Raw genomic sequence first — 12,458 nt, 5'->3', positions numbered from 1 at the left:
CCAGCGAGTGCACGTGCACGGACACTGCTGTATAACGCTGCCATTTATTATGCAAAATCATTACATTCAACAACATCTCCCGCTGTGGATACCAAAGAGGAAAGCAGGAGGACCACACCTGGTGAGAGATGACTGTACCCCTGCAGACTATTGCATCACAACCACAGGGCCTACGTCATCCCCGGCACATGGAGCACTGAGTCATCCGGCGGGATGATGCTGCTGCTCCCGCTCGGTGCGCTTGAAATCACACACTAACACTGACAAGTTGAAAGGCACACACACACACACACACACACAGAGAACACGTACACACATGCGTCAACTGTGCGCACCCTAACGACCACAAGGCTACACAAACAATTCCCCCCCACTCTGGATCATAATAGACCACCCAACAGGAGTTCCCTGTTGGGTAAATGGGGGTGGGGGTGAAGGAATGGACATGGAGGGTTTTTTCTATTCGTTAAAAGTAAGTAAAGTTAGAAAACTGGGAAAATGTGCCTTGGGGATAAGAAATGTCAGCTCCATAGAGATGCACAAGAAGGTACTGGGTCCCACAATTTTATTCATAGAGTTATGATCACCCGAGTTATTTTAATCATTTAAGCTTAATCAAAGTACTGCTGTCGAGCCAAAAAGTTATATTTGATTGAATGTCAAGCAGGGCGAGAACGCCTGAAAAAAAAAGAAATTGGAAAACAGTATTTCCCTTGTTGTCACCGTTGTTTTCCAACCCCCCTTCAAAATCAATGACCATACAATGAAATGTATGCTCCATGGCGTCAAATTCCACACCGCCCTAACCTGAGCCGATGATCGGAGACAGCAGACATCACCTCAACACAACTTCAGATCTACCTTAACTGATCAGGGGAGCGGAACGTAATTGGCCCTCATCTGACCCGTAGGGATCAAGAGCTGGTAGTACCTCAGCTCCAAGCTGCCGCCCCGGCTGCAGAGTACTTCAGCTCCAAGCTGATTCCCCGGTGGCACATACCACCGCTGTGGTACACATGTCAGATATTCCTTTTCTAGAATTGGTTCCTATGCCAGGAGGAACACGATTTGATCAAAGTAAAGGACTGTGATAATATATATATATATATATATATATATATATATATATATATATATATATATATATATATATATATATATATATATATATATAAATGATACAAGTCGGAAACATTGTGGGGAGTCAGTTCAGGCAACAAGTTTGAGATAGATCCAAGTTAATTGCATGAGGCTATAGTGCTTTCAAGTGTAGCTGTCAGCCCTGAATACACTAGTGGGCATGTACAAATACATGTATCCGAATTTTTCCCCTGAATTTGTTTTTTTTTGTTTTTTTATGTTGGCAATGACAAGTGAGTAGCCAAACATGGCTCACCTAATAGATATTTTTTTTGTGGTACTTAAAGACGGTGCATATTCGAAAACGACTATTGGTTAGTCACTTCACAGGACTAATCCCAACTGAAAGAACAAGCAATAAACCAATACTCATGATTGTCTCATCTCATAATCCACAGCTTTTCACTAAGCCTTTTTCAGGCTCCCTGTAGCCTTTCCTTTTTATATTTGTATTTAGGTGAAAAACGATACGATTAGAGAAAATGTGTCTCGACACGAGAAACTGATGTGTTTAATACACAATATACACATCACAACATAAGATCAATACACAATTTACACACACATACTGTATATAAATATATATCACACACACAGACATCATAGAGAGGTGTCTTGGGGTGTATGAAAACCCAGTAGAATCAGCATGTGGACACGTTGAACTGTGCTTTAGCCTAACGTGTCCACTCTCCTTGGCTATGTGTTGTTAGGGCAGTGCAGTAATTTGATTTCCCAGTATGTGCCAAGTAATGATTGTGTAATGGAAACCTGGTCCTTGCTTATCCGAGCCAGACACTAGTGAAACTGAACACATGATTGGTAATCAATTGGTAATTGTGGATGGATGGGTGAAAAATCGAATTAGCCACCACTGTTTATCAGCTGCAAAGCAATTACCCATCCTCTTCGTAACTAGGCTCCAAATGTATACAAATTTACATTGGGGTCATGGCCATTCATGAGGAACGCTGAACCCCTTTGGGTTAGTCTTTCTTCAGAGTGATGCCATGCCATTGCTGAAATAGTAATGGCATGGCATCATTAGGAGTCATCTTCTACTATTGTGACTTCTCCGGCCTTTCCGTGTTGAATCAGAAACAACTTCTTGAAACTCTGGATTTGGCAGTAGATTGTGTTATGTAATTCTTAACGAAAAAGGGTGTATGAAAGGGTGAACAACCCAGTCACACCGTTTGTTTTATCAACAGCAAGGCCATTCTAGTTTGAGCTTGTCTGTTTGGAGATGCAGTTTGACAAAGACGTGTCATTGTGGACATTGTCACATGGTTCAAGGAAACAAAACAAAAAGATGGTTGTTTTGTAAGCCCAGTGTTGTTCGCCATTTGTTCTGTGCATTGATGTTGTGCAACATGTGGCAACAACATAAAAACAACATACACAATATACTAGCTTCTCACTATCTTTAACAATATTTATATGGTAGCCATCTCCCTCCCAGTAGATTGAGGGCTCTCGGGGTGGAACCAAGAACCTTTCTACTTGGAATCAAACCTCATAGCTTGGAGTAGAACACCTTCACCACAATAAGTTATACACCAACACATCAATTTATGACATCCGACGATAGTGTGATAATAAGCCTAAGGCCTGGTTCATACAGCTGTTGCCTTTAAAGAATAATTAAATAATATAGAAAGAAAGAAAAGTGTTGAGGGAATGTCTGGATGTCCAAGATCTCCAAAGTAAAACCAAAGATGACCTGCTGCAATATAAGCGGGGAGGGGGGGAAATGGACTACCTGTGTTGTTTTTCCCCTTCTCCTGCAAAAACAAATCCCCAGAGCATGGAGCAAAGCGATCTTCCATCACAAGGCCCCTGTGGAACGACAAGGTACAAGCCCACAGGGCGGGATGGGAAGTAGGTCCTCAGATCCAAAAGCAATGTGTGGACAATTGCTTTTCTTTCATGGGAAACAGAAATGCATGCACTCTCATTTCGCCACTTTTCACCTTTGCGTCACCCGTGATGGGTCACTGTTTTGTTTTCTGTCAATGCATCAGCCTCATGCTCGAAGAGTGTGTGCGACTGCTGAACACTTTCATCATCAGCAAACCCTAAGCGAAAAATGTGTAGGAACATGAGTATTTCCTAGTGTGTATTGGGTTTTCCCCATGCATTACAAAGAGAGAGAGAGAGAGAGAGAGAGAGAGAGAGAGAGCGATAGAGAGAGCGATAGAGAGAGAGACGCTTGCCCCTGAGTCACGAGAAAGCCTATTGACAACGAGGCTAGGGACTATATAAGTGCGGGGCTGCTTTTACCAGCCCATTGATCTTTACCTCTTAACAAGCCCATCCACTAGGGCTGTCACAGCGGTTGGCCAAGGCCTCCGCTTGTACAGCGCTAATGTGACGTGTCAACGCGCCTCAAGAGGTGCCTCAATTAAAATGTCTGCTTCCAGCTTGTTTGGTGCTGTAAACCCGAATTAAACATGGTTCCCAACGGGAAGGATCCCGGTCATTGCGCAGGCATTAAGGTTAGGGTACGGATCACTTGTCAAGCCCTATCAGCGCGTCGCACTGCTTACCAATTGCCGTCGTGTATCGCCTTTCATTAACACGAGGCGCAAAGGGCAGGAAACCAACCTTTGCATTCAATGCTGTAGTACGCCGGCAAATACAGGATTGAGATATTCATCAAGTGTGTCATATGAGATGCTGATGGTCTGAGGCCTCTTGTCAAATAACCATGTGTCTGATAGCAAATAGCAGAAGAGCGGTGGCTGGTATACATCTGTAAGAACACATCAATGTATACAGTACTGATTCCTTAGGGTATTTATTTAGAAAGGGGGTCTTGAGGGAGGGTTGATGGAGGAAAGCCCGAGCCTTATAAATTAGAAATGAGTAAATCGTCTTATCGCTGTTGGAAATCATGTGTAAATGTCAGCGTAGATTGAAAAATTGGGGGGCGGGGGGAATGCAACATGTTCACCAACTTCGATCGAAATCCTCCACTATGAGTAAAACACATGACGGGTAAAACACATGACGGGTAAAACACATGACAGGGAGCGCAACACAACCCCCCAACACACCCCCCACACACTCGATAATAGGGATATCAAATGATTCATTATTTTGAACAGAGAGGGAAGAAAGAGAGACACATATATATCTATAGATCGACAGAGAGACAGAGACAGAGACAGATACAGAGAGAGAGAGATACAGAGAGAGAGAGGGAGAGAGAGATACAGAGAGAGAGAGAGAGAGAGAGAGAGAGAGTGTTGGTCAATTAGTGTTGGTCACGGGGGATGTGGGCTATGTGGTGGATGCAGCGATGCTCATGATGCACAACATTACTATTAATGGACAAGAGCCAATGCTGCTGCATCCTGCTGCGTCCCAGTTTCCCTCACTGGAGGTCTGTGTCCACCCTGACGCAGTGGGTAATATCTCCCACAGATCGCGGGAGTGCAGAGTTCAACATCCGCTCTGGATACACACATTATCCAGTGGAACGACTCGTTAGCCATGCTTGGACTAAGCAACACGCGCACTGATTTACTTTTAGACAAGGAACTATAAAACCCTAATTTAATACATATATAATAATTGACAGAAATTGACAGCAGCCGTAAATCTCCATCTTTTAATATTGGAAGCACCGGTTCTATCAAGCCCTAATCTTCATCTTCATTCTCTATTACAAATCAAATAGTGAGCGAAGCGATATCTAGAAAATGAATCTAATCTGAGGTTTTTATTCGGTCCAGTTACTGAGGCACAACACAGGATGGAATGGACTGAAGCAGTGAAGCAAAGCAAGGGCTTTAACTTGTGTCTACGTCTGGACTGCCTCGCCGAACAATCCCTCGTATCGGATCAATATTAACGATTCAAACAAAGACGTGTAATGTTCGATTTGTGTTAGGCATTATTAGCAACAGCTCTTTGTGGCACTTGTATTTGGTTATTTTGGTTTGTTTATGGTCGTTTGAATGCTTTTACTTCACTATCGCTGCCAGGTGGGTCTCTCGCTCAGCAACACCTCCATGGAAGCACTTGGATAGTTACAGGCTTACCTGATCGTACACAAAGTGCAATCTTAACCGCAGCACAAACAGGAGCTGAATTGCCATAGTGGGTCCCCCCGTGTTCAGCCTTAGCGCAGGCTGCGTGTTTCCTCCGCGTAATTAGCAGCCGGGGAGTCGATAAAAGCTAATTACAAGAGCACTATTTAGGTCCCGCTTTGTTTGTTGTTCAGCATTTTAACATGGAAGTCAAGGGTGCCACCGTCTAAGGAGCCATGTGACTCAGTGAGACGCGGCTGGATTACAGTGTACTTATATACTGTTGTGTTACTGTTCACATTACACGGCCTCACTTGGCTCGGCTGGAGCGTATGTGCTTCTGGCTTATTCTGTCTATTTTCAGCCCCAACAGATCAACAATGAAAACATGTCACATGAACAACTACTGATGTGAGTGTGGAAAAGGCTCCACCCTGGCTCCGAGGTGGCGGAGCGTCAAGCCTTTTGAGGCGGCTAGTCGTGTATCATGGTATGCAGGCTAGGTGACAGAGAAAACATGCAAAGCTATTCATATTCTTCATGAAGACGGCGCTGAGAAATATAGCTAAAGGCCTCGGAAATAGATTAGAATGGTCAAATATTATGACATAAATGAAGTACATTTATCACAAAAATGGGGAGATAAAGGTCACCCTCCTTCCGATACATAGTGGAGAATATGGTGAGGGGAAGAATATGATATCTAAAATGTCATGACCTTGTCAAGAGCCTTTTATTTCATGCTTTATAACCTTTTTATAATCAGCTGTGAGCTCTAGCTTTGCATAACATGTTAAGAAATAACGTTTAAATGCATTTTATTAGTCATGTTTTAATATAACCAATTGAACCATTTTGCATTTTTGGGATCCGTTATTTGTAACAAGCTTATGCTCAAGAGCAGGCAAAAGCCCAACAGCACCAACCTGCCCCAGCAGCTGTGGAAGACCCAGCACTTGTCCAGTGAACACTCCCAGGCAGATGAGGATGGAATTGAACTGACCAATGGATCCTCTTATATTCCTTGGGGAAATTTCTCCAAGGTACATTGGCAGAGCGCAAAGAGCGATACCTAATGTGTAAGAAAAAAACACATTTGTAAGTGATATCTTCATTGCTCTCTGTGACCATAGTTTCCATAGTGACGATTATAATGATGGAAAGGTTATAATAAGATCCGGAACACATTTGACACATTGGGGTTAGGTCAACTCCTGACACTGTACCAGGCAATGCTTCATAGCCCCGTACATGCCCAACGCAGCACTGCTGCTGGTACCAACACGGGCAGATTTATACTGCAGTAATAATAATGAGCAGGACTTCTTGGAGACAGACCTATAGGGGGAATAGAGAAACTCACCAGAGTCCACTCCCATGATGAGCCGACCCACGAGGAGCATTTCAAAAGAGCCTGCCGTCTCCCCCAGGGAGAGGAGCACAGCCGCTATTACCGCAAAGCAGTTGTTCAGCAGCAAGGTGCCCTTCCTGCCAAGGAGGGAACACAGGAGAGGGAAGGATATCAGTGGTAGCCACAGGAGGAGCTGCTTCATCCACGGGTGTGGTCGGGGCCCAAGCAAATTCAAGAATAAGTATACTAGACAGGTGCCTGAACCCCTGTGTGATCCTGGATATATTGGGCTCCTTTTCAAGGGTCACATCAATTATTTACCAACAGCTAGACTGGGCTTCAGTGCCTCATCTCGTAAATATGCCAAGTGCTAAAACGATGGCCTGTTCTTGAAGGATAAAGGTTTATTGTCCGACATTTCCCGCCACCGTTATGCATTGACAACATTATTTTATACAACTCGTATTATATTATGATGTACCTGTAAAAAAACATTGAATTATGCATTATTTAGTCTTTGAACAATTCGTCATTGCCTTGTTTGACTACTAATTGCTTGATCGTGACGGAAGGTCTTTAACATATAAATGTCAAGATGAGTATGGATGAATGGATTTTTATACAGTTCAATTTTCCATGTCAGATCTCATTATTTTCACATGCACGTGTCTGACGGAGCACAAAACGAACATTTTGTGACGGTATGTCATCAAGAAATTGCTCTTGCAATTCAATTACATGGCTTTTCTTTATTTTTTTCTGCAGGTTGATGTATTGTTATCCTTCCATCAAAAAATAAAATTGGGGCATATTTTAAGTACATTCATTGCAACCCCATATCAATAATTTGATATGGGGTTGTCCCTTTTGTTTTGTTGGGCCGTGTTATTGTTCACATTTGAGCTGACCATTTCCCAGTGCCTCTATGAAGTGCTGACTTCTCTCCAAAACTGGTCCTTTGGGAAAGAGTCACTCAGTTTGAGGCAACACTCTAATTCCCTTTAATCCAGACGTTCAAAATAGATCCCAGATCAGTCGGCCTACACAATGTTTTCATGTTTTCAGCATTCAATATCTGACTCAAACCCTTAATATTTTGTTTCATAGCTCAAGCAAATATTTGTTCAACTGTATTACAGAGATTAACTTAATTACACAGAAATTATTTGATTTGTATTCAAATACACTTCTCAGTGGTTATGAATAATCGTTTGTGTCATTCAAAACAAGAGAAGTGCTTTCGTTTCAGATTTTATCAGATAATGTGGGTTTTGCCGAGGCAGCATGATGCTTGTTCTATAAATGTGTGGGACGAACTGTTTACAGTAGGGGTACAGTGCTGTCTACTGTAGTAAACTGCATATTCAGTCAACATGCGTGTGCTCATCCCTTACGCTGAGCCTAGCTAGGAGTGCTTAAAGAAGCAGTTTTCAAACTGCAAGATGGATTATCCCAATTTCAAAACCATCTTAGAAGATATGCACTCAAGCTCTCCCAAGACCATTTACTGTAAATATATATATAAGTAATTAACAGAAGGGTGCCCGCACACATGTGTTTATTGCAGTTTTTAAGTGTGTTGCGATGGCCAGCACTACTGGTCAATCGACCAGCAGTGAACAAATATTTCACACAGCATTCAATCTTTTTTCTCTTAAAGAATAAACGATTGACTACTTTAAATGAAAACAATATGACTTGGGAAATAAATATGAAAAGAATGTTAAGTTTAACAGCCAAAACAATATCTAGCTTCTACAAATTATACATTTTATAACTTGTTTTTGATTAATACAATGGGAACCATGATGTAGGACTGCGAATCATCCCAAACATTATATATTTGTAATTAGAATCGTTGCATCTCAACTTGTCTCCTTTAGAAATGTCCTCAGAGAGGAACAGGGAGAGCTGACCAAGGGACCTGGGGATTGGATGGCAGCCAAGTCCAGGGTACACTTGTGTAATTGAAAGGGCTAAAACTGTTAAAGGGAGCTATTGAGACACAGCACAGTTATTTTCGGACCAGAGCAGATGGACATAGGTTGCGCTCCTTTTCTCTCAGGGGAAATGAGTTATTTTGCATGCATGTTTATCGCCCCCTGCTGGTTAAACCCCAGCCAGCTCAATCATCCCTCCATAGTCCTGTATTTTTTCTCATTAGCTGTCTCTTGCAACGCTGATTGGAATTTCACCAACACCAAAGACCTCACAGAAGTAGCATATGTTGGTATCAATGATAAAAGCCTCAGAGATCTCCAAAGAACTAGTTTATCCCACCCAATTCCTGAGTTGAGCTTAACTATATTGCTGGATTAGCAATAGCAATATACCAATAAATTGGTAATAGTAGTGTAAAGTAAAAACATAATGCTATTGATCCAATGTGTACTTTTGCTGTTAAGGTAAAGCAAAAAATCCATAGACATTCCCCTATACAGTTAAAGAGGGCAGACAGAATTAATCTATATTAAAAATTGCTCTTCAGTACCAAACCATAAGGGCATATCGGCCGGCTAATATATTCAACTCTCCCTGCCTGAACCCAGAGCCCAAACCTTTGTAGACACCCTGCGTGACTGCCAGCCGGCACACAGATGTCCCGGGGAAAGAGAAGAGAGAGAAGCGGGCGAGAGAGAGAGAGGATGAATAATAGTCGACACATGAAGGACCCCACACCCTTCTTGAGGGATCCAAGGTGAATGTTAAGAGGGTATATCTGCAGACACCAACAGGAACCTTGACCTTGCTTCAGCGCTCTGCTCCTTTCATTTCGCCTGTTCAATTCTACACAGCTCAGGGCGAAGCCTCCATGAGCCTTTTCCTCTGCCAATCTGACGTCCTCATCGTTAGTTGAGGGAAGGCTCCTTAGCTTCTGAAATACCGATTATTGGGGACTAATGATGGGAATACTGGCAGAGCTGCATGAGGTAACGGGGAAAAATCACACCAGGAACTCTGCTAGGTGGAGCCCTGAGAATCTCATCGCACCACCAGACTTGATCCTCCTCCAGATTGGAACACAAAATAGATGGTCCAACACTGCCTCTCGGGCCAAGGCAAATGGACACTCTGTGTCCCCATCATACAACATTTTTTATTGTCCTCTGTTTTGAGCAAGTATAGAGTATGAAGAACATTTGATTTGTAGATTTTGTTATTATTCTGCCTTCTTTGGGTCATTCCGAGGAGAAATGACTGCATTATCCGTGGCTTACATTTTAGCTCATTCATCTCTCCTCTGCCGTTAATGTTGGCTGTGATCAAACCAATTCTGGACACCAAAATAAAGTTTAAACAATGCCTAAATATTGTCATGTTCATTCCCTGACGTTGAAATTATCCCAGAGGAACTGCTACGGCAAGAGAATAAACACCTGAGCTAAAAATAGACTGAACTGAATCAGATAAAACTAAAAATAGATGCAACAAAAGAGGAAGTGTAGAAAAACAGCATTTCAGTGCTGGACCATGTACTGATCTATCCAAGTCAATACCATTCACTGCTGATATAATTCTAGGGGTAAGGTAACAATGTGTAGCCTATACCATTATATACACTATAACTTCCTTCAAAGCATCATTACACTGTTCCATTACTGGGTATACTTATGTACGTAAAACATAACATTATGTCCTGCACCAAGGGCAGGATTACCATGTGCAAGGATGCATAAATGAATGAAGCTTAATGAGGTAGCAGCCAATTAGCTTGCTGTTGTGTACAGTACACCAATCTCAAATGGTCTGCTGTGTGTACAAGCTATGAATACAGAGAGTGTGTGTGTGTCAATACCAAGTGATTTCCCTGTGTGACAAGACGGCCCTCCTCCACCACCAGCCTCACCCCCCACTGGTGCAATAGCTGAAAAGAAACTATCTATTAGCCGGGCCCTAACTGGTGGGATCAGCAGGGGGCATTAACCTGCAAGGGAACCTGGAGGAAGACATTGGGGGCACAGGTGGAGCCTCAGCTGGAGTAAATGTCATGCCTGGAGCCCTCCTGCAAAGCCCTGGGCAGCGGAAAATAGACCATGTCTTTCCTTCAAAGGTGTACGCTGCCTGCTACAAGTCCCTTGCACAACCTGAGCTCAGACACACTCTGCAATGGGATCATGATTGTAGAGGGACAGGACAGGACCAGACAGGATGGGTGTTGAGTGTTTTAGTCAGAGCAAGGGAGGAGAAGCCAATGAAGAAATGATGTGTAAAAATAGATTGCAGCTGTAGATAGAGCATTGTTGTCCGGTCTCTCAGGAAAACACTTAAGTTAAAGGTCAGGTAACACAATTACAAGAATGCAGTAAATAAACAACAGATTGTGTTGTATGATTAATTGTTAAAATACTCTTTAAATCTATTTTGAATCAGACTAGTGACTTACCTCCCCAGGGCTTTCACCATAGAAGAGACACAAAGTGTTCCCAAGAGGCCCCCAATGGCAAATATGGAGACAGTGGACGACCACAGCAGGGTGACCGTCTCTGTGCTGGCAGGCTGGCCGTACCTCTCCATCCATGTCCGGTTGTACATGGATTTTATAAACTGCATCGGCAAGACACAGACAACAAGTCTATTGAGAATCACTGAGTGCCAGTAGTAGCATTGCTTGATAAGTGATACCACTCACTTGTAACTCCAAAAGACATTGCAAATTATAAAAATATGCAATGCACAATGTTAATGTGCATGACATAGGGAGAAGGGTATAGTACCTTTGTATATATTTGAATGGCATTAACATTTGTATTGACCGATCTCATTGGGCTACAACCAACATAATTATTTTATCTGCAATTAATCTATATCGATTCATCTGTGTTTTCATTTTAATCGATTAATTTATCGGATAGGTGGCAACAGTGTGTGTGTGTGTGTGTGTGTGTGTGTGTGTGTGTGTGTGTGTGTGTGTGTGTGTGTGTGTGTGTGTGTGTGTGTTTGTGTGTGTGTGTGTGTGTGTGTGTGTGTGTGTGTGTGTGTGTGTGTGTGTGTGTGTGTGTGTGTGTGTGTGTAAAAATGTTGTGAGTATATAAATATATTGTGTAAGGGCACTCAGTGTCTCTGGACACCAAATTAGTCAACTAATTGCAAAATGTTAGTTGGCGTTTTAACCAATTGGAGAGGGAAGACAAATGGCATGGCCAGAACTCCCAGTAGATGCAATTATTTGAAACTGAAGGGCAGAGCACCGTTCGAATATGTGACCATACTCCTTTAGGTTTGCATCAGTTCCTCTAAACAATATCACCACGCAATGACTGCTATCTCATCTAGCTGTTTTATTGGATAGAATTACACTTAGTTTTAAACATAACATCATATTACTCAATTATTTATTTCCCATAAAAATATCAAAAAAGGGCTGGGGATAATAAGGTCTAGCCAGGCTAAAATGCTTAATGGCTTCCCTCGACAGGTTGTTATTCAACAACCCCAGAGTTTATGTTGTGTTATCATTTAATGGATCCAAACTATTTGTGTTATGTTCAGACTTTCGTGCAAATCAGGTACAGGGTGAGATTTAATAGTTTGGTATATTATAATAAATAAATAAATCCTTTATTTAGTTGTTTTTTTCCATCTGTACAGGGATTTGCTTGCATACATTAGCCGCCCGACAGTAAGTATTGATTCATTTATGGGTTTCTAATTGTATTCAGATTCAATTGTATTTATAAATTTCGAAATGGGTTAACATGAGTAGTTGATGCCCATTGACTCTCTTGTTAATTATTATTTTTTAACAGGTCGTAAACTCATGACCTCACCTCTTCTCTAGGCTGTACAGTACTACAAAGTTCAATCCCCTGTTTTCTATATCGAAAATCACCAACCAATCACAAACAGCCCACACCCTCTCTGTGGTTGGACAACAGAGAGGGTGTGATACCTGGGTGAGAATGGCACACAGACCAGTTGGCCTCTGGCGATCT

The 12,458-nt window shown here is 42.3% G+C and overlaps 1 protein-coding gene across 2 annotated transcripts in view; it reads right to left on the bottom strand.

Annotated features, from left to right (window-relative positions):
• slc2a9l2 (solute carrier family 2 member 9, like 2) overlaps positions 1-12,458 on the bottom strand; it is a 72,372-nt gene that overhangs the window by 43,569 nt on the left and 16,345 nt on the right. For both annotated transcript variants that reach the window (XM_030374470.1, XM_030374471.1), the window contains 3 exons: positions 10,910-11,070; positions 6,538-6,662; positions 6,101-6,246 (listed from right to left, as the gene is read on the bottom strand). In XM_030374470.1, coding sequence (XP_030230330.1) covers positions 6,101-6,246; positions 6,538-6,662; positions 10,910-11,070 — 432 coding nt within the window. The remainder of the gene's footprint in view (positions 1-6,100; positions 6,247-6,537; positions 6,663-10,909; positions 11,071-12,458) is intronic.

This window comes from Gadus morhua, chromosome 13 (assembly GCF_902167405.1).
Source record: "Gadus morhua chromosome 13, gadMor3.0, whole genome shotgun sequence".
NCBI classification, from domain to species: domain Eukaryota; kingdom Metazoa; phylum Chordata; class Actinopteri; order Gadiformes; family Gadidae; genus Gadus; species Gadus morhua.
This window is presented reverse-complemented; position numbering and strand designations above follow the sequence as displayed.